The 27,734-nt window shown below is 52.3% G+C and overlaps 3 protein-coding genes across 43 annotated transcripts; 2 read left to right on the top strand and 1 right to left on the bottom strand.

Moving 5' to 3' along the window:
• The first annotated feature begins 2,279 nt into the window (after positions 1-2,279).
• C21H6orf47 (chromosome 21 C6orf47 homolog) lies at positions 2,280-4,989 on the top strand. Its single transcript, XM_006995259.4, has one exon. The coding sequence runs from the start codon at positions 3,404-3,406 to the stop codon at positions 4,286-4,288; it is 885 nt and encodes a 294-aa protein (XP_006995321.2). The 5' UTR covers positions 2,280-3,403; the 3' UTR covers positions 4,289-4,989.
• A 109-nt stretch (positions 4,990-5,098) lies between these two features.
• On the bottom strand, positions 5,099-8,257 carry Apom (apolipoprotein M). Its single transcript, XM_042265974.2, has 6 exons — positions 7,729-8,257; positions 7,346-7,500; positions 7,013-7,092; positions 6,616-6,714; positions 6,359-6,457; positions 5,099-5,245 (listed from the first exon to the last, which is right to left on the bottom strand). The coding sequence occupies exons 1-6, from the start codon at positions 7,837-7,839 to the stop codon at positions 5,214-5,216; spliced, it is 576 nt and encodes a 191-aa protein (XP_042121908.2). The 5' UTR covers positions 7,840-8,257; the 3' UTR covers positions 5,099-5,213.
• Positions 8,258-11,649: 3,392 nt separating this feature from the next.
• On the top strand, positions 11,650-25,244 carry Bag6 (BAG cochaperone 6). 41 transcript variants are annotated; one of them, XM_006995246.4, is made up of 26 exons: positions 11,651-11,969; positions 12,619-12,739; positions 15,717-15,834; positions 15,927-16,123; positions 16,365-16,418; positions 16,578-16,652; positions 17,927-18,165; positions 18,545-18,674; positions 19,051-19,248; positions 19,436-19,688; positions 19,947-20,024; positions 20,137-20,244; positions 20,359-20,471; positions 20,558-20,645; positions 21,133-21,458; positions 22,044-22,335; positions 22,482-22,651; positions 22,804-22,857; positions 22,982-23,084; positions 23,175-23,299; positions 23,444-23,590; positions 23,689-23,748; positions 23,857-24,000; positions 24,077-24,184; positions 24,649-24,795; positions 25,079-25,244. In XM_006995246.4, exons 2-26 carry the CDS (start codon positions 12,632-12,634, stop codon positions 25,172-25,174), a joined length of 3,531 nt encoding a protein of 1,176 aa, XP_006995308.2. In that variant the 5' UTR covers positions 11,651-11,969; positions 12,619-12,631; the 3' UTR covers positions 25,175-25,244. The 41 variants fall into 41 exon arrangements, with proteins under 41 accessions (XP_006995315.2, XP_006995308.2, XP_076414317.1 ...); XM_006995249.4 differs by having other exon boundaries at positions 11,700-11,969; positions 20,561-20,645; XM_006995247.4 differs by lacking the exon at positions 11,651-11,969 and adding an exon at positions 11,973-12,131.
• Positions 25,245-27,734: the final 2,490 nt, after the last annotated feature.

The raw sequence follows: 27,734 nt of genomic DNA, 5'->3' as shown, positions 1-27,734 counted from the left end.
GTTTGTTTAGTTCCTAAAGATTTATTTATTTATTATGTATACGATGTTCTGCCTGCATGTATGCCTGCACACCAGAAGAGGGCACCAGATCTCATTACAGATGGTTGTGAGCCACCATGTGGTTGCTGGGAATTGAACTCAGGACCTCTGGAAGAGCAGCCAGTGCCCTTATCCTCTGAGCCATCTCTCCAGCCCGGTTGTTTTTTTGTTTTTGTTTTTGTTTTTTTTGAGACAGGGTTTCTCTGTGTAGCTTTGAGCCTGTCCTGGATCTTGCTCTGTAGACCTGGCTGGCCTCAAACTCACAAAGATCCACCTGCCTCTGTCTCCTGAGTGCTGGGATTAAAGGCGTGCGTCACCACCACCCGGCTTTTTATTTCTTTTCTTTTTTTTTAAACATTCTTCTTATTTTTTAACTTCATGTTTTATGGTTTTTTTTTTTTTTTTTTCTTATTTTATGTTCTTTGATGTTTTGCTTGCACGTGTGTCTGTGTGAGGGTGTCAGATCCTCTGGCACTGGCATTAAAGACAGTTGTGAGCTGCCATGTGGGTGCTGGGAGTTGAACCTGTGACCTCTGGAAGAGCAGGCAGTGCTCTTACCTGCTGAGCCATCTCTCCAGCCCCGGCTGTTTATTTCTTGCGTGATATTGCAGAGCATTGGAGCAAATCTGGGTCCCGTGGAAGCCTCACCCGAGCCAAAAGGTGACAAGAATCCCTAGCTTTGCTGGCTGCATTTTATCTGTGCTTTGAAACCCCCCTAGACTAGGTATTTATCGCCCAGCTCTTTGCAAGACTCCCCTCTCAGTGGGTCTCTGGGCCAGTCCAGTCAATTCAGGGATGTATGTCATGTCACAAACCAAGTCTGCTATGTGCTGAATGGTATGCCCAGATCACAGGGAACAGATCTCATATGTAAAAGCAAAGAGCCATTATTTTCAAGCTTCAAGCTCATTCCCTCTTTTTCCAATGCAGCGGTGAGAGCAGAGAGCCCTGAGCTCAGGCGGGGTAGAGTTTTTATCATAGCAGAGGTTGGGGTGAGGAGATTTCCAGAGTTCAGGACCCTGATTGGCTGACAATTGTCTAGGGGTATCTGTAAAACAAAAAATAGGGCCGGGCGGTGGTGGTGCATGCCTTTAATCCCAGCACTCGGGAAGCAGAGCCAGGCGGATCTCTGAGTTCAAGGCCAGCCTGGTCTACAGAGTGAGATCCAGGACAGGCACCAAAACGACACAGAGAAACCCTGTCTCGAAAAACCAAAAAAAAAAAAAAAAATGGGGCTGGAGAGATGGCTCAGTGGTTAAGAATGCTGGCTGCTCTTCCAAAGGGCCTGGGTTCAATTCCCAGCACCCACATGCCAGCTCACAACTGTCTGTAACTCCAGTTCCAGGGAACCTGACACCCATGGCAAAACACCCATGCACATAATATAAAAAATAAATTTAAAAACAAACAAAAAATTAGGTGTGTGCTAGACTCAGGGACATCTGGCCATCTTAACGGTTGGAATGTTTGGGATGACAGATACTTCCTCTTAGATGCAGGCCCTTCCTGGGTGGTATCCGCTTATGGCTTCTCCTGGGTCTGGGTGTTGCCTGCCAGTAAGCCTGTCACAGATGCTGTGTCTGGGCCTCTAAGCCTGTCATGGCAGCTGTGTGGTCAAGCTGTTTTGCCCCCCCCCCCCCACGCACACACTGAAAACACTACAAACCCTCAAGTTCTGAACTCCTTGAGGCCAGTTGTGATTAAATGTAATGCCTGGTGATAGGGCAGTCTGAGACCTGCAGGACTGCCCAGTGTGACCTAACATTATCGCTCCTGTATGCCATCCTAGCTGGGACCAGAGCTCTGACCTCCCAAATACAAAGTTTCTTTTTTTCTTTTGAGACAGTCCCATTTGCTATGTAGACCAGGCTGGCCTCGAACTTGCTATGTAGATCCAACGGCCTTGGGATGCTAAGATTAAAGGTGTGCACCACCACACCCAGCAGTATGAGGGATGTAACCTAGGGCTGCATCATACCTGCTACACAAGTGCTTACAGAGTTACATCTCTAGCCCTAACTCAGACCGTCCTAAGACTCCATTTCACTCCCTGGAAACAGGTAGCACGTTTTCCTACATTGCTCTTTCCTACTTGGCACCCACACCCATTTGTGATGCTCCTACCGAGTGCTAGCAACATGGAAGCTTTCAAATCCCGGTCAGGAAGGGCAAAGGGCAGCTGCTTAAGTCACGTGGCTCCTGTTATTTACCTTTCCGGACCAGCAGTAGTAGGTGAGAAATGGAGGAGTGGCGGGGCCGTGCAGAAGAGCCGCAGGGCAGCCCGAAGGGAAGGGAGCCATAGCGCAGCCTTAGGGAAGCAGAGGCAAAGGACCAATGCAAAGCCGGCCTGGGCTATATATGCCCAGCCCTTCCTGACCTACATACGTAGGGATACTCTGTCTTTTAAAACAAACAAGAACCGAGGGCTGAAGCACCGAGTCAGAGGTGGGCGGTGAAGAGCAGAACTGGGCTTGGATTCAGGTTCTGGCTTAAGCGCTCCTCTCTACGCCTGCGCTGGTGAATCGCGGGGGCTACGGGGGAGGTCGTTCCGCCGGGTCCGCCTCACGAGTTGCGGGGCTCCGCCCCCGTCGGTCCCTCCCGACCCGGTACAGCTGCTTCCGGGCTCGCAGGGCTCCGGGAGGCCGCTCTCCGGACGCTGGGCCCCAGAGCAGCGCGCAGCGCCCAGCCGCCTGGGTCCCCGGAGAGGCCTGCACTGATCCCCACGGCTGCGCTCTCCAAGGACATCCCCGTTCTGATCTTGCGGAGGCCGCGTCTCAGCTGCGCCCTCGCGGGACAGTGGGGCCACTCTGGAACGATCGCTCCCTAAGTTAAGGAATGTGTGTAACTGACTGGAGTTCGCTCGACACTTCCATCCCGTCTTCCTCTCACCCGAGACTTCCTGTTCCTTGAGCTCCCTTGGGCAGCGGTTTAAGGCTCCTCAAAGTCAGGACCGAAGGACTCTGGGCCACCTTCCTTCCTTCTTCGATGGATCGCCACCTCCCCCCACTTTTTGGGCACCTTGGGGTGTGGCCTCGGTGAGTGAACTTAGGGTGCTGACTGCTGGGAAGGAAATCTGAAAACACAGAACATTGTGGGGGAGATCCAGGCCTTATAAGGCCCTTGAAGTCTTGTGAGTGTGTGGGGTGGCAAATGGATTTCTTTTCCTCTCCACTGACAAGGAAGCAGGCCATCTGCCACTCTTGGGGCTACCTGAGCTCTTTCTGAATTCAGAGTAGGACGACATCACCAAGCAGATACCTATTCTGAACCGAGAACAGGTTCCGGCTTCTGAGGAGATCCCGAGAATCTTTAGTAGAGTCAGGAAGGGGTCGCAGATTTGGGGGGCTCACTACACAGTTCAGTCATGTTCCTGCGAAGGCTTGGTGGCTGGCTACCTCGGCCTTGGGGCCGCAGGAAATCAACAAAGGCTGACTTGCCAGCCCCAGAACCCAGATGGGTGGACAGCTCCCCCGAGAATTCAGGGAGTGACTGGGACAGTGCCCCAGAGACAATGGGAGATGTGGGGCCTCTCAAGACCAAGGATTCGGGGAAACCGAGGACCCTTGGGGCTGCTCCAGAGATGAGCAGCGAGCTCCAAGTGGACCAGCTCGAGAGCAAAAACAAGGATTCCCTCAAGCGGGACAAGACTGTCTCCGGTGTGCGAGTGTCCGCAAGGCTGGAGACTGGAGGAGCCATTCCCAAACGGGAATGGGATTCTGTGGATTCAGGTGGCATGAAGAGCCTTGGAGTGTCCCCCCAAGAGGGATTCAGCACCACTGGACCAGAAGCCCTCTTGGAGAAGCCCGGTCGACGTCAGAAGTTGCTGCGTTGGCTGCGGGGGGATCCAGGAGATCCCTCACATTACCTGCGGGACCCAGAGGAGTATCTGCAGATCTCTACCAACTTGACCCTGCACCTGCTGGAGCTGCTAGCCTCAGCCCTGCTGGCTCTGTGCTCCAGGCCACTTCGAGCTATCCTGGACGCTTTGGGCCTTCGAGGACCTGTGGGCCTCTGGCTACACGGCCTGCTGTGCTTCCTGGCTGCCCTCCATGGGCTCCACGCTGTGCTGAGCCTGCTCACCGCCCACCCCCTGCACTTCGCCTGCCTCTTTGGCCTCTTGCAGGCCCTGGTGCTGGCTGTCAGCCTCCGGGAACCTGTTGAGGATGAGGAGACCACTGTTTGGGAGAGTGAGGGACAGGGGAGGGGGGCCAGGGAGCCGCCGACGGAAGGTCCAGGAAGGGCACTGTGACTGGGTGAGGGTGAGGGCAAAGGGTGAAGAGAGTGGTGTGGCCTTTAGGAGGAAGGTGGGGAAACCCAGATCGGAAGCACAGTGACCTCAGGGATGGGGAGGAGACTCAGGAGTGCGAAGGCAGGGGAGCCCCTGTCGGATGACGGATGGGGCTGTCGAGGGTGTCCAATGATGGACCGTGATGGGACATCGCCATTTCAGTCACCAGTTGTTATTTCTCCCTCTTACGTTTGTCCACCTCTGTTTAAATGACCACCTCCAACTTCCCCCACCTCCAGTTTTTAAGAGCAAAATAAAATAAAATTGGTGGAGAATGAAGGCCAAAGGGTCCTTTCCAACCCCAGGGGTGGACCAGGCCAGAGGCAGGACAGAGATCTCTGCATTAGGAGGTGACAGGGAGATCCATGCAGTCCCTTGGGTCCTAGGACCAGAGCCATCTAGAGGGGAGTAGGGCTGTGAGGTGGGAGGGACTGGGATTCTAGAAGGGGCTACAGGTGTCATGGTGCCTGCAGGGAGGGTCTGGTACTCAGTGGGATCCAGAAGAAACAGGGATAGTGCAGGCCACATTAGCCCAAGGCTCAGTTCAGAAGGGTTCTGACAGGCAGTGGGCACAGTGCCTGCCATCTCCGCTCAGGCTAGGGATTTGTTCACTCAGCAATAAATGTGCGACACTAAATCCTAAATATACCAGTACAATGTGAGAGGTGTTGCTCGGTGTCCTTCCTGATGCCTAACAGCTGGGGGTGGTAGGTGGTAGAGGTTCCGTCCTGGGGGAGAAGTGACTGATGTCTGCAGACAACATCCAGGAGATGAGGACTGAAAAACCATCTTTATTAACCTTGACAGGGAGTGGAGAGTCTCCAACGTCTCCCCTCGCAGCTCAGCTCCCACCTTGGCGGTCTGGGACACAGATGAAGTTAGGAAGTTACCGGTCACTTGCTGACAGCTGGCAGGCCTCTGTGAGGGGAGGAGGGGGAGGATGAGAGGTTGGAAAGGAAGTCCAGGCGGCGGGGAAAGAGACCCTTCTGTCTATACCTGGCCCTTTCCTCCCTGGAGTCTCTAAAGCAGTGGTTCTCAACCTGTGGGTTGTGACCCTTTGGGGGGGGGTGTTGAACAGCTGTTTCACAGGTGTCAAATATCAGATATCCTGCATATCAGATTTTACATTATGATTCACAACAGTAGCAAAGTTACAGTTACCAAGTGGCAACAAAAATAATTTTACGGCTGGAGGTCACCACAACATGAGGAACTGTATTAAAGGGTCACAGCCTTAGGGAGGTTGAAAACCACTGCTCTAAAGACTCAGAGACCTGCCGGGCGGTGGTGGCGCACACCTTTAGTCCCAGCACTCAGGAGGCAGAGGCAGGTGGATCTCTGTGAGTTCGAGGCCAGCCTGGTCTCCAAAGCGAGTTCCAGGAACGGCGCAAAACTGCACAGAGAAACCCTGTCTCGAAAAACCAAAAAAAAAAAAAAAAAAAAAAAAAAAAAAAAAAGGACTCAGAGAATTTTTAGTTTTGAGAGACAGTCTCGCTATATAGCCCCAGCTGAAACTAACTGTGTAGAACAGGTTGACTTCAAACTTATGGCAATTCTTCTACCTCCGCCACCTGAGTGCCGAGATTAAAAGTGTGTGCCACTACTGACCAAAAGCCTCTTTAAAAAAAAAAAAACATTTATTTTATGTATATGAGTGCTCTATCTGCATGTACACCTTTATGCCAAAAGAGGGACTCAGATCCCATGATAGATGGTTGTGAGCTACCATGTAGTTACTGGGAATTGAACTCAGGACCTCTGGAAAAGAAGCCAGTGCTCTTAACCTCTGAGCCATCTCTCCAGCCCCCCAAAGCCTCTTTCCAGTCACCCAGAGCCCTCCTTGGTGACTCCACAGCTCTTATCCAATCCTGGTGCCATTCTAGTCCATGAAAATTAGAGGGGTCAATGTACCCATTCTGATGATGTCTGCCTTTGGCCACCGCCTCTGCTGACATTGCACTGAGCTCTTTACAATACCCACAGAAGAGTTGGTGACTCCCAGACCTCTCCTGGGAGACTTCGACCCCTCACCTTGATTCCTGGGAGTCACTAAGAAGGCTCTGAAGTCCAAGCAGGAGGCCAGAGACTGGAATTCCTCCACACATTTCTCTGGAGGGTGTGGTGATCGATCTGGAAGGACAGGGAGCAGCCGGGCTGGTCAACATTCCTGCCTCTCAGCCCTGCCCGCCAGTTTCCAAAGGACCTGGTGAAGATGCCCATCCTGCTCTGAAAGGGGTCCTTTAGCCTTCCAGTCTCCCTGGGCACCCCCACTTTGTACCACCACTCACTGTAGAGGAGAAAGCGCTGGTAACCCTGGCCCATCTCTTTGAGCATGATTCCCCCTGGGCATGAGCTGGAGAAGAGGTCTGTCCTCATGTCAGGCCGGCCTGTCAGGAACATGAGAGGACAGATGCAAAACCAAGCTGACTCGGGCCTAGTAGTGCAGGGCCATGATCCCAGCTGCTCAGGAAGCTGAGGCAGGAGGATTTCACATGCAAGGCCTGCCTGGGCCATAGCGTGAGTTCAACAACCATCAGGGCAAAGAAAGGTTAGCAAAGGGTCTGGGGATATAGTTCAGAGATGGCCTGCTTCCCTAGCATGCCAGAGGACCTAGGTTCAGTCCTCACTTCTGAGGGGGAAACAGCTCAGGGAGAGTAGAGAAGGGGCGGGCTGGTGGGGACCAACCTTCCGTTCTGAGATCTGTGTTTCCTTTCCCCTCAGTCAAGTGGTATATCCATCTCCGGGGCACACAGACCCCATTTTTCCTGCAGAGGTGGTGGTAGCAAGGTAGAAAGATGGAGTGTCATCCAGGCGCACACTGCCACATTTACTTATCTTTCTCTTACCCTTTCCCACACCCCAGCTCTGGGATAGCTAGGCCCATCCTATCAGCAGAAAGTGACTTGTAAGCTGCTGAGGTCAGTGGGCAAGGAGTGATGGAGCTCGAGTCTGGGTGGGGCGATTGCTTACGGCTCGGGCAGAGAACACACCCAGTGCCTCTGCCTCCTCACCACTCACGTGCGGATGGCGGCGCGAAGCTGGAGCTGCCTTGGGGCAGAGCCGGTCGCCATGTTGAAGACAATGTTGTCCACTGAGTCAAAAGTAGCCAACTCTTCCTTGGTGGGGGCTGCTCCTGCGATGAAGTACCACAGGCCCAGGTGGGGCTCCGGGGACTGGACGAGAGAGCCAAAGAATGAATTAGCAGGTCCGTTGCAAAACCCAGGCAGCCTCTCCATCAGTCAGTGGACCAAGATTCAGGGCCAGGAGGTGCTGGTGGTTGTTGCTGTTTCCACACCCCCTTCCTCCCCTCCTTTCCCGACACGAATGCTGGTCATCTTGAGCTGCCCACCCACGACTTTCCGCGTCCACTGCTGGCTTTCCCCTTCCCCAGTCCTTCTTACCTCCTTGCCCACTTCCAGTGCTGTTAGCTGGCTGTGCTCCGGGCACTGGGTCATGGAGTTAAAGAGCAGGCCATAGAGGTAGAGCACAGCTGCCCAGACTTGGCGGAACATCTCAGGCAGGAGAGAGCTGGTGCGTGCAGCTGAGGGACGTCTGCCTTAACTGGTCTCTGCTGGCCTGGCGGCTCGGTCCACTCTGCTTTCAGCCCCCTTGCGTCGACCCTTGACCCTTTTACCTGCTAATAAGTAACTTCAACCTTGTTTTCCAACCCAAGCATGGATTAGCTACAGCACTGGGGCCTTCCTCCCCCTCTTCCGGATGCAACCACTCGACAGTGCACCCTGCATGTCCAGCGACTGAGGCGTTCTGAGGAGAGCCGAGCCCTACAGTAGAAACCTGCATCTGTGTCTGAATTGGAGCTCTGTGTGTTGTGAAACACCCAGGAAAAGTGACTTCATTATTAGGTCTTTCATTCATTCATTCACTTGGCAAATTTGGGGATTTCAGTTGTTTGCCAGGAACTGGCTAATCCTGAGGGACATTAAAAAAAAAAAAAAAAAAAAAAAAAACAATGGAAAAAGAGCTTTACAAACAAACCATTGCAATACAAGTTGATAAGTGTTAGAACAGGCACCAGCCAGTCGTTGGGGCATGGTGGATTTCTCTTTCCCTTTTTTCTTTTTTTTTTTTTCAAGACAGAGTCTCAATATGTAGCTCTGCCTGTCCTGGAATTCACTCTGTAGACCAGGCTGGACTCATAGAGATCTGTCTGCCTCTACTAAAGGCATGTACCACACCACCACCACCACCACCACCACCACCACCACCACCACCACCACCACGACCGGGCTGCTAGGGACACTTTTTTTAACTCTTTTTTTTTTTTTTTTTTGGTTTTTTCGAGACAGGGTTTCTCCGTGTAGCTTTGCGCCTTTCCTGGAACTCACTTGGTAGCCCAGGCTGGCCTTGAACTCACAGAGATCCGCCTGCCTCTGCCTCCCGAGTGCTGGGTGGGATTAAAGGCGTGCGCCGCCGCCGCCGCCGCCGCCGCCGCCGCCGCCGCCGCCGCCGCCGCCGCCACCACCACCACCACCACCACCTGGCTTTTTTTCCCCCCGTCTTGATGCTGGGGATCAAACTTAGAACTTCATGCATACCAGGCATGCTCACATGCACAGTAGTACCAATGATCCACATCCCCAGCCTCCTGGGACAACTGTATTAATCTCTCTCTTTTTCCACCTGTGGAATGGGCAACTCAGGAATCTCAGAGTTAGATGAGATCATGCCACACCAAGTCAGAAGTAAATATCCACTATCCTTAGTAACTGCAAAGCACCCATGGCAATTGCTGGTGATAATTTCGCTAGATTGTCAAGATTTAAATGTAGTGTCAAGAGACAGTCACTGGATAGCCTTAGTGTGTGGAGCTGTCAATGTGATGAGAGGCAGGACTTTTTTACGTAAATCTGTGGACTGCCGCAAAAAAATGTGGGACTCTCTTGAGAAGCCTGTAGCTGTGTCTTGGGTATATACCGTCCTCTTCCCAAGTGTGTGTCTCTCTGCCTTAAGGCCCGTGCTTAGATATATATATAAAAATAAACTCCAACTTTTCTTTAAACACAAGCCCCCTGAGAAGTGAGACTTGCTAAGGGGTTGTGATTTATTTCAAGGGAGGATGGTGCAGGTCTTCAGTGCTGGGAGGGCTGAGGAACGGTGCTGAAAGGAAAAAGATCAGCTCAGGACCCCTAGAGCCCAGTTCTCAGCACAAAGGAGATGTATTTGCCCCAGAGGGACAGGGACAGAGGGAGAGGGGAAGGGAACAAGGGAAAGGGGCAGGGATATTTGTCCTGGGGGGTACAGAGGACCGCCTCTGGATGGAGAGGAGACAGACACGGCACACAGGAACATGGCGGTTTATAAAGGTAAGGGAAACCCCTTGTCAGGATGAGGTGTTTAATTTTGACTGGACATGTTAATGAAGGGGGCTTTTGATTGCTGGACTTCAATACTTTGACAGCTGGACCTTGGTAGTCAGCCTCAGGAGGAAGTGGCCAAAGGGAACAGACGTTGGTGACTGGCTTTAGGAATGTAATCATGTTTTTTAGCAAGGCAAAGAATGAGAGAGAAGGGCAAGGCCTGCCAGAGCCATGCTCGCCACACTCAAGCTGGCCAGAGTCCCTTCACCTGCCATTCAGGCCACCCTTGGTTACATACATAATACTATCTTGCTTCAAAACAATCACAAAAAAATGAGGATGGTCGTAGGCATGATTACTCTATGGGAGTAATGCTCCGATCTTTATGTGGGAGCGAGGAAGCAAACTTAAGGCTTGGGCTTGCCAGGCAAGTGTCCTACCACTCAAGCCCTTGAAATTTTCATAATAAAAAACTAAAATGGGGCTGGAGAGATGGCTCAGAGGTTAAGAGCACCGAGAGATGGCTCAGAGGTTGAGAGCACTGACTGCTCTTCCAGAAGTCCTGAGTTCAATTCCCAGCAACCACATGGTGGCTCATAACCATCTGTAATGAGATCTGGTGCCCTCTTCTGGCCTGCAGGGACACATGCAAGCAGAACACTATACATAAATAAATCTTCTAAAACAAACAAACAAACAAACAAAACAAAACAAAAAAACCCTAAAATGTAGGTTTGGGTAGATAGATACCAAGCCAAATCTGAGGACCTGATTTTGATCCCCAGATCCCTACATAGTGGATAGAAGACACCACATTTCTCCACACTTTCGCTATGCTCTGGCAGATTCAAGGTACACAGCGCCCCCCCCGCCCCCCCCAAAAAAAAGTGTTGAGCGGGGTTGGGGATTTAGCTCATTGGTAGAGCAAGGCCCTGGGTTCGGTCCTCAGCTCCGGGAAAAAAAAGTGTTGAAAAATTTAAAAAATTATTTAATCCCAGCATTGAGGAGACAGTCTGGTGGATCTCTCTGAATTCCAGTACAGCCAGACCTACACAGTGAAACTCTGTCTCTAAACAAACAAACAAACAAACAAATGTAGTTTGGTATAGTCTGGCAGGGTCCCGCACTGGGCGGGATTATGAGTTTTAGGCAATGCGGGGCAACACAGCGAGGTAGGACGTAAAAGTCTCATCATACCAGCTGACACCAAGGAATTGCTCGCTAAACAGTGCTTACTGGAACTCTCCTCGGTACTGGCATCTAGGTGAAGTGGTGGAGACGGCAGAGAAACTGTAAGCGTTCCGCCCTGCGCACCTCCCCTGACGGCGAGCCTTCGACCCCCAAGACCCCCGCTTTTTGTTTTTTCTTTTTCCGAGGGTTTCTCTGTGCAGCCCTGGCTGTAGTGGAGGCGCCTGCCTCTGCCTCCCGAGTGCTGGGATTAAAGGCGGGCGCCACCACGCCGGGCTCCGTTTTCCTTTATTCACAAACTTTAAAAAGCAGTCAAATGCTTAGTTGTCCTAAGACACTGAGTTCCTCGGGTGCTCTCCACCCGAGGCCTGCAGGACGCCCCAAGAGTCTGCGAAGCGCCCAACCGCCCTAATCCGGCAAGGACCAGAGACGCGGGTCGGAGCAAACACAGCCCATGGCACGGCCCCCAACCGCCCTAATCCGGCCAGGACCAGAGACGCGGGTCGGGGCAAACGCAGCCCAGGGCACGGCCCCCAACCGTCCAGGGGAAGAAGTGGCTTCCGGCAGCGCAGCCCGACGAGAGGACCCGAGGCCTTGCAGAGCTGTAGGTGGCTAGGGCTGTGCCTGTAACGCTCCTTTGCCCGGCCGCCCACTAACGCCTGTGGACGACCGGGGTGAAATCCCCACGAGTCCCCGCCGGGCGTCCGCGGCGTCTCGGGGTGGGGGCCGCACGCCACTCCGGAGTTTCCCTGCAGGCGCGACAGTAGCCACCTCGGTAGCGCTGCGCTCCGGCGCGCGCAGGGAAGAAACGCCCAGGGCCCGAGGGGGGCGGGGGAGCCTGCTCAGAGTGTGCGCACGCGTGCCGCGGCCCGCGCAGGCGCAGTGCGGTCCCCCGGGCGACGGCGGCGGCGGCGGCGGCTCCTCGGGGTGGTCGGCTCCCTCCCATCTAGGCCGGCCCCGGCCCGTCTCGCCCCGCAGAGACCCGCGGTTCGGGGCTGCGGACTTTCTCATCGTGCCCCACGGAAGTCAAGTCGGGGAGCCTGGGGAAGCCGGAAGTACCGCCTCGAGATCCCCAAATACTATCGGGGAAACGGAAGTGGCCTTTGGGGCCAGGTTGGGGGAGACCGGAAGTGACGGTACCGTGGGGAAGCCGGGGGCGGGGCCACAGGGCGGTGGGCTGTGTGTGTGAGTGTGTGTGTGTTTGTATGTGTCCGGCCGCGTGCTGGTTCCTCGCCTTGCTGGGACACCGACGGCGGGCGGCGGAAGCAGGGGCGGCCAGCGAGCCGGTCCGGGCTCCCGTGAGTGTCTGCCGGCTCGGGGCCGTGGCGATTTAGGCGGGTTCGAGCGCGCGTGCGCGGAGCCGCTCTGTCGGCCGAGTCCGGCGCGACCCTCCCCCCCCCCCCCGCGCCCCGCGTCGTCCTGGGATTTCCCGGTCCCTCGGGCCCTTGCTCGGTCGCGACCGGTGATGACACCGGCCTCCGGCCGGGCTCGAGCTGGCTTGCCCGACCCCCGGCCCAACTGGCTCTCCCTATTGTGATTGGCACCGTGGAGCCCCTCCCACCTCTCGTCCTTCACCTCCCTGTGCCGTCGATCTCCTCTGGCCCTTTGTGTTTCTCTTCCCGAGTCTCGGCACCGGGGAGGAGGGATGGGGTCGCGGATGAACATATGTGCTCGTGTATGAGAGGCTGCCAAGGGGTCGGGGCGGAGATGGGGCCCCGAGAGTCTTCCGGGTGCGTGGAAGCGAGTGCGGGCCACAGCGAACCTCCCCCCCTCGTTCTCCCTTAGAGAGCTGTCGGCCATGGAGCCGAGCGATAGTTCCAGTACCACTATGGAGGAGCCCGACAGCCTGGAGGTCCTGGTGAAGACCCTGGACTCTCAGACTCGGACTTTTATTGTGGGGGCCCAGGTGAGAGAGACAGCGGTACTTGGGAGCGCTGATACCCGCTTTGGCTCGTTGGTCTTCCCAGGGATGAGCCTGGTTTTCTGGTCACGGACTCCTCTTTGTCCCTTACTGGGTGGAACATCCGAGGTTCTTTCTGAGTGAGGAGGTGGTCACCGTGGAGTGAGGCAGGTTTCGTTCTGCCTGTCTTCACCTTGATGGGACTCAGTGAAGAGGGAAATGCAGAGGAGGAATCTGTACCTATCCCGGGCGGACCTCAGCCCAAAGGGACAGGCGAGAGTCCGGCCTTCGGGACCGGAAGTAGCATAGAGACCTCAGACAAATATGGTGTGTTTGTTCCTTTTTTTAACAACTTGTTCACAGGTTTATACTCTATTTATAGATTCTAGGAAGCTGCTGTCAGGCACTGTTAAGTAGAATTGCCAGTATCTGAGGCACAGTTTGAATCTCAGTGTTATAAAGTGCAGTGTGGATACAGTTGTCTTCGTTTTTACTGCATAATTCTTTGAGAAAAAAAATCGTGAGTTGGTCATTTTCGTGGTTTTCAAAAACGTTTAGAACACCACATACACTTGTGAGTAGGTGTATGTGATAATTCTGGCCCTTACCAAGAGTTAATTGTCTAACTAGGAAGATTATTTTTGGGGGTCAGGGGAAAACAGTGTCTCATATAGCTCAGGCTGACCTTGACCTCCTGACCATTTTGCCTCCGTTGTCTATGCTAAGATTTTAGGTTTAGGTGTGTGTACCATACCTGACTTGTTTTTGCCTTTTTTTTTTTTTTCTTTTTGAGGTAGGGTCTTTTTGTTGCGTTTTTTTGTTTGTTTTTGTTTTGTTTTGGACAGGGTTTCTCTGTAGCCCTGGCTTTCCTGGAACTCACTTCGTAGTCCAGGTTGGTCTTGAACTCACAGAGATCCACCTGTCTCTGCCTCCCGAGTGCTGGGATTCAAGGCATGCACCACCAGTGCCACTGAGGTAGGATTTTAAGTAGTTCACTATGTCTTAACTGATGGTCTTGGATCCTCCTGTCTCTGCTCTCCAGGGTTGGGGGTTCAGGTGTGTGCTGCCACACTGCTTTTGTTTTGGTTCCCCCCCCCCCACTTATTTTTTGGGGAGTTCCTGCTGGGCATTGAATCTAGAACCTGTACAAAGTACCTGCTAGTGAACTGTAGCTAACCTTGTGCCCCTCCTTACCTTCTTCGTTAGTTATTTTTCCAGTCCCTGCTTCCCAACCTGGTGATACTTGCCATTGGTGGTAATGGTTTTTCTGCGGGGAGGATGTCAATCTTCCTCTCCCCTAAGAGGTTTCTCTGTGTACTGGCTGTCCTGGAACTTGCACTGTAAACCAGGCTGGCCTGGAACTCACAGTGTGCTGAGATTGAAGGTGTTCACCACCACTGCTTGGCTTTATTTATTTATTTATTTATTTATTTATTTATTTATTTATTTATTTATTTATTTATTTATGATTGGAGGCAGGGTTTCTCTGTGTAGTTTTGGAGCCTGTCCTGGATCTTACTCTGTAGACCAGGCTGGCCTTGAACTCACAGAGATCCTTGAACTCACAGAGATCCGCCTGCCTATGCCTCCCCGAGTGCTGGGATTAAAGGCATGTGCCATCATCATCATCATCATCATCATCATCACCACCACCACCACCACCACCACCACCACCACCCCCCGGCCAAGTTTTTGTATTTTGAGACAGGGTCTCACTATGCACACTGTGTAGTCCAGGTTGTCTTGGAACTCACTGTGTAGACCAGGCTGGCCTCAAGCTCACAGAGATCTTCCTGTGCTGGGATTAAAGGTGTGCGCCATCATGCCTGGCTTTTATTTTTATTTTATGTGTGAGTGTTTTGTCTGCAGGTGTGTAAGTGCACCAGTGTGTGCGATTGGTGCCCGAGAAGGTCAGAAGAGGGCATCAGGTCCTGTAACTGTGGCCTTTTCCTCTTGTGGTGGTTAGGAAACCACAGTCCCTACTCTGTTGTGTGTGGGTGGTTGTAAACCACTGTGTGCTAGGAATTAAACTCTGGTCCTGTGCAAGAGCAACAAGTGTTCTTAACCTCTTTTTGTATTTTGTATTTTAAGTCAGGGTCTCATACTCATGTAGTCATGGCTGGCCTGGTAGTCACAGAGATCCACCTGCTTCTCTCTCCATGCCATTAGAAGCTTGTGCCTCAATGCCCACCTGTTTTTAGCTTTGAGATTACGGCCATGAGCTCCTGGTATGGTTTTATATTTAGAAAAGCATCACCAGTATCTCTAGATACTAAGCCAAGAGGGAGAAAAGGAGAGCTGTTTGGCTTTTTTCTTGTAAGATTTATTTATTTATTTATTTTTTTTTGTAAGATTTATTTTTATTGTATTTGTTTACTGTTGTTATTATTATGGTTACTATTTGGATTTTTTGGAGACAGAGTCTCTCTACACAGCTCTGGCTGTCTTGGAACTTACTGTGTAGACTAGGATGGCCTCAAACTCAAAAGCTCCACCTCCTCTGCCTCACGAGTGCTGGAGGCATACCCCACCACTCCCCTCTTATTTTTGTTTATGTATTGGTTTGTGTATGGGGGCGTGGTGTGTGTGTGCCTGTGAGTCCAAGTGCTCATTGAGTGCAGAGACACTGGGTCCCCTGGAGCTGGATTTACCAGTACTTGTGAGCTGCTGCCCAATATGGGTGCTGGAAATTGAACTGAGGTCCTGGGCAAGAGCAGTGTTAGCGTTTAACCACTGAGCCATTTCTCCAGCCTTTCCTTTTTTTATTTCTCAGTGGTGTTTTCTCTTTCACCCCTTTACCGAGCTTTGTTTATTGTCTGTTTGGGGTTTTTGTTTGTTTCGTTTTTGGCTCCATAAACACCTGCCTGTTGATGCAGTTGGCTAGTGATACTGTTTGATCCTGACCTCACTTGTCCCCTGAAGTCAGCATCCCACTTAGCTCTTTCCTTCTTTTTCTGATTCCGACTCATGGCTCTCCTTTCAGATGAACGTAAAGGAGTTTAAGGAGCATATTGCTGCCTCTGTCAGCATCCCTTCCGAGAAACAGCGGCTCATATACCAGGGCCGGGTTCTGCAAGATGATAAGAAGCTCCAGGAATACAGTAAGGGACTGGGGATGCTGCTCGAGGTTAAGGGTGTTGTTTGGAGGCCATGGGTTTACCTACTTACAAGGTGTGCATCTCTTTTTCTGCAGATGTTGGGGGAAAGGTTATCCACCTGGTGGAACGGGCTCCTCCTCAGACTCAGCTCCCTTCTGGAGCATCTTCTGGGACAGGGTCTGCCTCAGCTGCTCATGGTGGGGCACCCCTGCCTGGCACTCGGGGGCCTGGGGCCTCTGTTCATGACCGGAATGCCAACAGCTATGTCATGGTTGGAACCTTCAATCTCCCTGTGAGCCTGTGTTTGTCATGTGGGAGGGTTTTGTTGGGAAGAGGAGCTTTTGTTAGGGTAGCTGCAGGGGGCGTAGAAGATGAGTGTCTTGAGTGCTTGCCTGGAGTTTGGGAAACCCTCTGACCTATACTGGCCTCAGTCTTTGAGGAAAAGAGGGTAGGGGCTCTAGAAAAGGAATTGGCAGTATGGAGGCCTTAGTATGTGGCTTCTCCCAGAGCAACTTCCCTTACCCTTTCCCCAGAGTGACGGCTCTGCTGTGGATGTTCACATCAACATGGAACAGGCCCCAATTCAGGTATTCAGGGGCCTGGGAGGGTCAGGGAAGGGGATCTGGGAGAAGGAGGCCATAAGGGGGGGGAGGACCTGGCTGAGGAGATGCCTGGGAGCTGTTGTAGTATGTTGTGGAGCTCATGGCTTCGTCTCAGCTGCTCTGATCATCCTCCTTATATTGTAGAGTGAGCCCCGGGTACGGCTGGTGATGGCTCAGCACATGATCAGAGACATACAGACCTTACTGTCCCGGATGGAGGTGAGTGGGCAAGTCTGTCAGGCTAGAGTCTCCTCTCATGGTCTTGCGGTAAGAACAGTCCTAGCCACACTCACATTGGCTGCAGGAGTCTGCCTTTCTGCCCTAGGTTTTCTGGGTAGTTGTTCTTTCAGGCAAAGAAAGTCTCTTTGTGAGGCTGTCTCTCTCGTTCCTGCCAGTCTGCCTGCCACAGCTTCTCAAGTGAGACTTTGAGGCATGTGCCACTGTTCTAGGCTGCTGCCAATCTTCCTGACGATGATGTGTCATAGATTCCCTTCATTGAAAGAAGTAGCCTTTTTTTAAAAAACAAAACAAAACCCATTCTGTCCTGGGCTTTCTTGAACTCACAATGTGCCTCTTAGGTGCTGTGATTATAGGTGTGAGGCACATGCATGGCTGCATGCCCCAGTTTTTAAATTCCTTTTTCCTTTCCTTCCTTCCTTCCTTTTTTCTTTTCTTGTCTTTCTTTCTTTAGACGAGACTGGCTTTGAACTCAGAGATCTTCCTGCCTCTGCCTCCCGAGTGCTGAGATTAAAGGTGTGCTCCTCCACCACCACCTGGCAGGGTTTTTTTTTTTTTCTTTTTTTTTTTTTTTTAAGATTTATTAATTTATTATGTATACAGTGTTCTGCCTACATGTATGCTTGCAGGTCAGAAGAGGGCACCAGATCTCATTACAGATGGTTGTGAGTCACCATGTGGTTGCTGGGAATTGAACTCAGGACCTCTGGAAGAGCAGCCAGTGCTCTTAACTGATGAGCCATCTCTCCAGCCCTACCTGGCAGTTTTTGATATTTTTTTTAAATATGTACTGGTGTTTTTCCTGTATGTATGTCTATGTGAGAGTGTTGGATATTTTGAACTGGAGTTACAGACAGTTGTGAGCCACTATGTAGGTGCTGAGAATTGAGCCCACGTCCTCTGGAAGAAGAACCAGAGCTCTTAACCATTGAGCCATTTCTCCAGTCTCCAGTTTTTGAATTTCTTAACTGTCATTTTCAGTATGGGGGTATCCTAACTTTATCAGTTTTGTTATAGCCACAGCTTGTGGCCATTTCCTCTCCTTATGGAAATTAGGGAAACATAGTCTCTACTCTGTAAATATTACAGATACTCACTGTGCATCCAATTTCTGCCAGTCATAGGGATACACAGCCCTGCCTTCAGGGAGCCTCAGTGGGGCATCATCTCCACTCTCGACTTCCGTGGTCTGCATAACCCTCAGCAGTAGTAATTTCATCTTGCCCTTGGTGTCCTTACTCTTCTTCCACATTCAGTGTCGAGGGGGACCCCAAGCACAGGCTAGTCAGCCACCCCCGCAGACGCCGACTGTGGCCTCAGAGACAGTAGCCTTGAACTCACAAACATCAGAACCAGTCGAAAGTGAAGCACCTCCTCGAGAGCCTATGGAGTCAGAAGAAATGGAGGAACGCACTCCAGCCCAGACTCCAGAGCTTACCCCTTCTGGCCCAGCTCCAGCGGGCCCCACACCTGCGCCAGAGACGAATGCACCCAAGTGAGAGACGGAGGGAACCTTTGGGGACTTGGAGGAGTGGTCACGGGGTAGTGTGAGGACCAGGAAGGATGTGAAGGGAGGAAAGTGCTTGCAGGGGGTCTTAATGCTTGTAGTATTGTGGGGTCAAAGGGCAGCTCTTAGGTAGCACTGTTGTCTCTGAGGCAAGATTGTCTGATGTCTCCCACGCTGTGGCCGCAGAAGCCTGCCCTGGCTTTGAGCTCTCATTGCCCCCTTTGCACAGGACCTTGCTTGGGGGGGCGGGGGCGTTTGCTTTCTCCTTTCCATCTCTGCTTGTCTTAGGAGAGCAAAGAGAAGCCCTGGGGATGGCAGGGGGTGTCCTGAGGAAAGGCTCAGCTCAGCTGCCCTGGTGTTTCCACAGCCACCCTTCCCCTGCAGAGCATGTGGAGGTGCTCCAGGAGCTGCAGCGGTTACAGCGCCGTCTTCAGCCCTTCCTGCAGCGCTACTGTGAGGTCCTAGGTGCTGCTGCCACTGCGGACTACAACAACAATGTGAGCCTTTTGACGGCCTTCCCTCCTAATACCTGGAAGCAGCAGGTTGAGATGCAGATAGCTCTTCACTGTCCTCAGGGTTAGCACAGAAATCCCCCTCGATAGGTGAATGGTCTGCTGTGATGGGGACGACAGTCTTTGGACCTGTTGTGTCCTTAATTATTTAGGAAGTCTACCGAGTGAAAAAGAATTATGCGTGGTTACTTAACCTTTGCTGGGTTTTGTGGAAAGCTCTGTGTATATTAAATAGCATTTACTTGAAAATTGAAAAGCTTTGGTTCATGTAGAAGTCTCCAAAGACAGAGGACGTGACAGTCTGAGAAGGCATCATCCCTATTCTTAATCTCTTGCTTTTCTGGGTTTGGCCTGGGCACAGCATGAGGGCCGTGAGGAGGACCAGAGGTTGATCAACCTGGTGGGGGAGAGCCTACGGCTACTGGGCAACACTTTCGTGGCGCTGTCCGACCTGCGCTGCAATCTAGCCTGTGCACCCCCACGGCACCTACACGTGGTACGGCCAATGTCTCACTACACGACTCCCATGGTGCTCCAGCAGGCGGCCATTCCCATTCAGGTGGGTGCAGGGAACCTGGCTGGAGGGAGAACAGAGGGCATGGTAGACTGGGATGACCCAAATGGCTGCTGGGAGGCTAGAGAGCAAGAAAACTGGGGAAACCTGAGATGACAAAGCATGTGGAGTCTTTAGACTCTAGGTTAGACCCTTGTGTTTTCTCATCTCTGCCTGTCCATCTCTCTTCCAGATCAATGTGGGAACTACTGTGACCATGACAGGCAATGGGTCTAGGGCTCCACCAGCTCCCAGTTCGGAGGCAGCATCCCCAGGTTCTGGCCAGGCCTCATCCCTGCCTCCATCTGCTACCACTGTTGACTCATCAACTGAAGGAGCTCCCCCACCGGGGCCAGCTCCACCACCAGCTACCAGCCATCCACGGGTCATCCGGATTTCCCATCAGAGCGTGGAACCTGTGGTCATGATGCACATGAACATTCAAGGTGAGCTAGGGACAGTTGCTGGCAGAGAAGAGCAGCAGGAGCTGGGAGGGAATTCCGGCCAGCTCTAGAGCTGCGGTGTGGGAAGGGGCAGGAGGGGAGGGGCTCTTCCTCGGGTTTGTGTAAAGGGAACCCAGCCTTCCTGTTGCAGTGGAGGAAAGGACAGGGTTTCTGGAGGCCTACAGAATGGAAGATCTCAGGAGGGTGCAGCCAAGCTTGGCCCTGCCATTCTTACATTTTCTGGCTGTCTTCCCTGCTCAGATTCTGGATCACAGCCTGGCGGTGGCCCAAGTGCTCCCACTGGTCCCCTGGGACCTCCTGGTCATGGACAGACCCTGGGTAAGAACTAGATTATCAGAGCAGGCTGAGAGTTCTGGGTAGAAAAGGGGTAGGGCTGAGTGGGTGGGTTGAAGGGGTCCAGGTTCAAGGTTACATCAGACCCACCCCCCAGGCTCCACCCTCATCCAGCTGCCCTCCCTGCCCCCTGAGTTCATGCACGCCGTCGCCCACCAGATCACTCATCAGGCCATGGTGGCAGCTGTTGCCTCCGCGGCCGCAGGTAATGACCTGGAAAGGGAGGCCTGGGAGGTGGGGCCTAGTTCATGGTGGTGGGTATTGTCTGCTGGCGGGCCAGGACTGGGCCCTCAGCCATCTTTGGTCTCTCTGCCCACAGGACAGCAGGTGCCTGGCTTCCCAACAGCACCAACTCGGGTGGTGATTGCCCGGCCCACTCCTCCACAGGCTCGGCCTTCCCATCCTGGGGGTCCTCCCGTCTCTGGGACTCTGGTGAGCAAGGGTTAGGGGAAACACCCGTGGGGAAATCCTGGTGGATTGTGGGAAGGACAAGACTGAATCCTTTTCCTGTCCTCCAGCAGGGCACTGGGCTGGGTACAAACACTTCATTGGCCCAGATGGTGAGCGGCCTTGTGGGGCAACTTCTTATGCAGCCTGTCCTTGTGGGTGAGTCCTGTTCTTCTCTAGCTCAAACTCTCTGTGTTGCCAGCTGCAGCTGTGAGTACTGTGAGTTCAAGGACATACTAGACCGTAGACTTTCAATTTCTAAGCTAGCCTGGGCTACTGAGTAAGATTTCGGGGCAAAGGGGCATCTGTGACAACTGTCCTGATGACCCTTCTGTCCTGCTCACTGTATGTCCTAGTCCTTGTAGAATGTCTTAGTTCTTTTTTTTTGGTTTTTTGTTTTTTTTGTTTTTTCTAGACAGGGTTTCTCTCTGTAGAGCTTTGCGCCTTTCCTGGCTAATCACTTGGTAGCCCAGGCTGGCCTTGAACTCACAGAGATCCACCTGTCTCTGCCTCCTGAGTGCTGGGATTAAAGGCGTGCACCGCCACCACCGCCCGGCCGTCTTAGTTCTTAAAGACCAGAATGGGGCAGCTATAATCTGGCTTTTATTCAAATTGTACTTTTTTTTTTTTTTTTGGTTCCTGACAGCTCAGGGGACTCCAGGAATGGCTCCGGCTCCGGCTCCGGCTCCGGCCCCAGCTCAGGCTCAGGCTCCAGCTCCGGCTCCTGCCACTGCTTCAGCTAGTGCTGGCACTACCAACACAGCTACAACCGCTGGCCCTGCTCCTGGGGGTCCTGCCCAGCCTCCCCCTCCTCAGCCCTCAGCAGCCGACCTTCAGTTCTCTCAGCTCCTGGGGAACCTGCTCGGGCCTGCAGGGCCAGGGGCTGCCGGGCCTGGCCTGGCCTCCCCCACCATCACTGTTGCAATGCCCGGGGTTCCTGCCTTTCTCCAGGGCATGACCGATTTCTTGCAGGTGAGTGGCTGTCCTGCCCTTTGTCCCCCAGCCCATTAGAACATTGGTACTTGGTTGCCATTCTGTAGCTGCTGAGTAAGAGCCTTAGTGATGTGAGGGGAGGGGACCTGAAAATTCCTGGATGCCTGCCTGAAAGTTAGCTCTGCTCCTGCTTCCTGGTCTGAGAGGCAGGGAGGTAGTTGTTTGGTTTCATGCCCCTCTGTTGAGTGTCTGTCCCTGAGTGTTATGGCTTAAGAAGTTAAGATCAGAGCTAGCTGATCTTGCTGCTCTTTCAGAGGGACCTGGGTTCGATTTCCAGCACCCACATGGTGGTTCACAACCATCTGCAACTCCAGTTCCAGGGATCTGTTGCCCTCTTCTGCTCCACATGGGAACTAGGCACACATTTCACAGACACATAGGCAAGCAGAATGCCCATACACATTGAGTACAGTGATAAAAATTGTTTGTTTGGTTGTTGTTTTAAGATCAGAATCCAGCTCTCTTCCCCTTCTCCTTCGCCTGTTGTTTTGTGCCCTCTTGATGCAATTTCATGTCCTTGACCCTGTGGTCTTTGTCTTCTCTTCTCAATTCCTTCTCTGCTAGGCATCACAGACTGCCCCTCCACCACCTCCACCACCGCCACCCCCACCCCCTGCCCCCGAGCAGCAGACCACACCCCCACCAGGGTCCCCTTCTGGTGGGACAGGGAGTCCTGGAGGCTTGGGTCCTGAGAGCCTGCCGCCCGAGTTTTTCACCTCAGTGGTGCAGGGCGTGCTGAGCTCCCTCCTGGGCTCCCTGGGGGCCAGGGCCGGCAGCAGTGAGAGCATCGCTGCCTTCATCCAGCGCCTCAGTGGATCCAGCAATATCTTTGAGCCCGGGGCTGATGGGGCTCTTGGTAAGCAAAATGGGGGTGCTGTGGTCTTGGGAACTGGCACGGGTTGGGGGTAGTTGGCCTTCTTTACTAAGAAGGATTAGGCTGACAGCTTGTGTGGGCTAGGCAAGGAGGCGAAGGCAGTTGCTTACTTCTGCCCCTCTCCCTAGGATTCTTCGGAGCTCTGCTCTCCCTTTTGTGCCAGAACTTCTCCATGGTGGATGTGGTGATGCTTCTCCATGGGCATTTCCAGCCACTGCAGCGGCTCCAGCCGCAGCTGCGATCTTTCTTCCACCAGCACTACCTGGGTGGTCAGGAGCCCACACCTGGCAACATCCGGGTAAATGAAGGCCCAGGACACCAGAGCTTTCCTTCCTTCCCACCTCCGTTCCTTAATCCTGCCTGCCTCTTTGTCAGTGAAAGCTCTACTTCCGCCCAAGCCCTGGACTTAGAGGAGATGGGTGGGACTAAACCTGTGATGTTTCCCTACAGATGGCAACCCACACATTGATCACTGGGCTGGAAGAATATGTACGGGAGAGTTTCGTGAGTATCCTTGGTGTATTTTCTTCCTGTCTAGGCTTGGGTGGGGAAGCTGGGGGTCCCTGCTGCCTCCACCTTCTAGATCCTCAAGGTCCTGATTTGGAGATCTTTGTGTGTCTTGTCTCAGTCTTTGGTGCAGGTTCAGCCAGGTGTGGACATCATCCGGACAAATTTAGAATTTCTCCAAGAGCAGTTTAACAGCATCGCTGCCCATGTGCTGCACTGCACAGGTCAGGCCAGGGGCCAGCCAGGGAGAGGGGTGTAGTGGCTGTGCAGGACTGCCGGAGTCATGTGCCCTCCCTCTCACACCCTCCCTGCAGACAGTGGATTTGGAGCCCGGTTGCTGGAGCTGTGTAACCAGGGCCTGTTTGAGTGCTTGGCCCTGAACCTGCACTGCTTGGGGGGACAGCAGATGGAGCTCGCTGCTGTCATCAATGGCCGAATTGTAAGCAACCCCTGACTCTAGGTCTCTAGCGTCTTTGTTATTCTGTCTTACAGTTTTATATTTCTTCTCCAAACACTATGCCCGTTGCCCTAGCTGTAGATTGCACAGGCAGGTTGCAAGTGAAGTCTGCTTTCTAACCTGCAGCGTCGCATGTCTCGTGGAGTGAACCCATCCTTGGTGAGCTGGCTGACAACTATGATGGGACTGAGGCTTCAGGTGGTCTTGGAGCACATGCCTGTGGGCCCTGACGCCATTCTCAGATACGTTCGCAGGGTCGGTGACCCCCCCCAGGTAAGGGACCCGATAAACTGGGGTCAGGATGTCAGGAAACTGGAGATGGCCTGGACTGACACCTCCCACCTCTTTTATTTCTTTGTCTAATTTCACAGACACTTCCTGAAGAGCCAATGGAAGTTCAGGGAGCAGAAAGAACTTCCCCTGAACCTCAGGTACCAGGGAGAGATTGAGAGGCCAGATAATGTGTAGATGGCTGGAAGAAAAGGGACTTGGGGGCAAAGAATTCTGAAGTCTGGACCTTCCTGCCATCTGCCTTCCAGCGGGAGAATGCTTCCCCAGCCCCTGGGACAACAGCCGAGGAAGCCATGTCCCGAGGTCCACCCCCTGCTCCTGAAGGGGGTTCCCGAGATGAACAGGATGGAGCTTCAGCCGATGCAGAACCTTGGGCAGCTGCAGTTCCCCCAGTAAGTGGCAGGAGGTGATCCAGTGGGAGTCAGAGCTGTCAATCGTGGGGATTATTTCTAATCCTTTCCTCCCCAGGAATGGGTCCCTATTATCCAGCAGGACATTCAGAGCCAGCGGAAGGTGAAACCTCAGCCGCCCCTGAGTGATGCCTACCTCAGTGGTATGCCTGCCAAGAGACGCAAGGTTGGTCTGTCTCTTTCCTGAGGATGTCTCTGTCTAGTACCCTTGCTGAGCTAGAGGCTTTTGCTTGTTAGTTCAGTTTCTTCATCTAGTTAGGAAGCCTGTTTGGGGGTCAGGCTTGCTCTTGATTGGTACATGTGACTACATGGGCCTTCATCATATGTTTCTGGCAGTTCTGGTACCTCAGCTGTGTGATTTCCCGAGTGACTAGGGTCCGCTGTGTAAGGTGGGCTTTGCCTTGAAGAGTAGCTAGTGATGAGTCTCAGGTGGTCTGACCTGCTGGTGCCTTCTTTATAATCCAACGGTTTTGGGCCATAATTAGGAAGGCATTTCTGCTGTTAAAACCACATGCAGACTGTTCCCCACCCTGTGCTAGCTTAAACACTGGTTAACTAATGGAAAGGGTGAGCTGGGTGGTGGCACTGGGTCTGATGTTGATCCCCTTTTCCCTCTCAACCTGTCCCCAGACAATGCAGGGTGAGGGCCCCCAGCTGCTACTCTCAGAGGCAGTGAGCCGGGCAGCTAAGGCAGCCGGAGCTCGGCCCCTGACAAGCCCCGAGAGCCTGAGCCGGGACCTGGAGGCACCAGAGGTTCAGGAGAGCTACAGGCAGCAGGTGCCCCCACTTTGCAGCAGAATAGGGATGGTCTATTGGGAGGGGTTGGGCCAGGTTCCTGCTTCCTGAATCTATTCAGAGATGAATTGGTAGTGTGGGGGCTGCCGGTTGGTGGTCAAGGTTTTCCTTGTGGCATTTGGGAAGGCTCAGCAATCTCATTGGGCTTGCCAGCATGGCTGGCGGGGAAGTCTTTTCTGAGGGTTGGTTGGTCTTTGTACTTGCTGGGATCATAGGGCTAACTAAACCAGGGCTCCTCCGACCTGCTTGTGCTTTCTCTTTATAGCTCCGGTCTGATATCCAAAAACGACTGCAGGAAGATCCCAACTACAGCCCCCAGCGCTTCCCTAATGCCCACCGGGCATTTGCTGATGACCCCTAGCTTTCTCATCAGGGGACCATTTCCCCCTTCCTTCACAGTATTTAAGAAATAAAAGTCGGATTTTCCTGGCTCCTTTGTCTGGTAGTGTTGAGTACCTTCATTTTCTTCACACATTTCATCAAATAATCCCTAGGAACCATCATACTCCCCTTATGGAGTGTGTGCAAGCCTGTCAGTGGTTTGAACCTTTGTAAAAAGATGGTACTCAAAATGCTGTAAGAAACATTAAATCTGCTGTCAGTATGGAGCTTAAGTAGCATTTGGTGGCACCCGTGCACCTCTGCCCTCACCTTGTACAGCCCTGAGCCACCGTTGTAACTTCAGTTCACTGCCCTCACCTTATACAGCCCTAAGCCTACCGTTGTAACTTCAGTTCACTGCCCTCATTTAAGCTGAGGCCAGCTCCTATGTTTTGCAACTTCGCCTGGGTCTCTGGAACCTGAAGCCTAATGACTAAGGTCCGTGCTGAAGAAAACCTGAAACACCAGGAGGCTATATGGCACTGTGGGGGTTTGAATGGAAGTGGCCCCCAAAGGGAGTGGTACTATTAGGAAGTGTGGCTTTGTTGGAGGTGTATCACTAGGGGTGGGCTTGGAGGTTTCAGATGCGTAAGCTCCATCTAGGGACTGGGGTATTGCTGTGATAGGCCTGACGATGCTTATGTTTGGAGGAATGTGGACTTCGGATTAGACCAGCAGCCGAATGCAGTAAGTGGGGCTTAATGGGCCGTGATAGTAGGAGCATGGAGGTGCAGTAGTGTAGTGCTGAGGGTAGTTTGAACTGTGGGGGCCTGGTGCAAGAGGGTTCAGGTCTGTGGCCTAGAGATATGCTTTTGAGATTCTGGTGAAGAATGTGGCTTTCTGCTCTTGTACAAAAAACCTGCCTGAAATCGAAGACTTAGAATTAACAGCTTTGGCAAACAAAGATTTCCAGACAGCTTAATAGTGACAGTATTGCTTGGTTATTTGTTGCCACACTTATGCAGCTCTGTAATGACAAGGAGCAAGCTGAGCAATGAAAAAAAAATTTACTATTTGAGGAGAAAAGGAGCACCAAGAAGTATAAACAGTAAAGCCTGATGCCAATACTGGAGAGATGGCTTGGAGGTTAAGAGCACTCTTCCAGAGTTGGCTCAGAGGTTAAGAGCACTGGCTGCTCTTCAGAGGTCTTAAGTTCAATTCCCAGCAACCACATGGTGGCTCACAACCATCTGTAATGAGATCTGGTGCCCTCTTCTGGCCTGCAGGAGTACATGCAGGCAGAACACTACACATATTTAAAAAAAAAAAAAAAAAAGGCCTGATGCTAAGTAGAATAGAGTGGTGACCTCAGGGTAAGACCCCACCCAGCTAATCTTTGTGAAAAATGAAAATGAATTAAAGAAAAGCTTAGGGCCATGTGTGGTGATGCACCGTTATTAATCTCAGCACTCTGGAAGGCAGAGGATGGTGGATCTGAATTTAAGGCCATTTGGTCTATAGAGCAACTTCCAGGACAGCCAAGCTTTAGGCGGTGAGGGAAATGATTGAAAACAGCTGGTCAAGATGTAGTTGAACAAGTGAGCCAGGATGGCCACATCCCAACTCCAGCAGGCAGCAGAACTTGGCAGTGTCAGCCACATGGTTGTGAATTTTGAGTCAAGGGTACAAGAAAGGGGTTATGGAATCTCCCTCCATGGCTAATGAAGGCTGCTGAGGCTCGACATCATGTGTCAGAGGACACCCTGCAATGGAGGCTGAGGCCATTTTGTGATGCTGTGAAAGTGAATCCTAGATTGCCATAGAGACCCAAGATGTTGGAGATGCCTGAGTCATGGGAATCTACCAAGGAGAGCTGCTAACAGGGAGTGGAACCAGCCTAAGAGAGAGGTTGTGTTATGGTCAACAAAGAAAGGAGTTAAGGCTCTCAAGAGTGCTTTGACATCAGACATGGAGGTGCAGTTTTTGCCTGGCTGGTTTTGTCTTACTTTGGTCCAGTATTTCCTCACTATGTTTGGAGTGGTAATGTATCATTATTTGTTGTATAGAGGATTACAGTTGAGATTGCATCAATCTCAGAAGGGAATTTAAACTTTAAACATTGAGACAACTGTGACTATGAGGACTTTTGAAAGTGGAGTGAATGTATTTGTATTATATTGTTACAAGCTTATAGAAACTAGGGAATGTAATTGGCCCCCATAAACTCAGAGTGGCACTAATAGGTATGGCTTTGTTGGATAAAGTGTTACTGTTAAGGGTGGGCTTTGAGGTCTTTTTGCTAAAGCTATGCTCAGTGACACAGTAATGGAAACCATCAAAGCCAGAAAACTGATTATGAAAATGTGTTTGAATGAAGCTGTTCCAGCTCTAGCAAGAACTTGGCAGCTTCAGCCACATGGTTCTGGCTTAGTCAAGGTTACAAAAAAGAGGGTATGGTCCTGTAAGAGGACCAAGCTACACGACTGTTAACATATATGCAGTGTCCCAAGTCAGTCTCATGCAGGCTCCTTGGTTGTCAGTGTTGGGGAGGCTGCAGCCAGGATGCAAAACAGATGAATTTTTAAAAAAGGGAGGGGGGA

Source organism: Peromyscus maniculatus, chromosome 21 (assembly GCF_049852395.1).
Source record: "Peromyscus maniculatus bairdii isolate BWxNUB_F1_BW_parent chromosome 21, HU_Pman_BW_mat_3.1, whole genome shotgun sequence".
NCBI classification, from domain to species: Eukaryota; Metazoa; Chordata; class Mammalia; order Rodentia; family Cricetidae; genus Peromyscus; species Peromyscus maniculatus.
The sequence above is the reverse complement of the archived record's forward strand: the minus strand, read 5'-3'. Positions and strand labels throughout refer to the sequence as shown.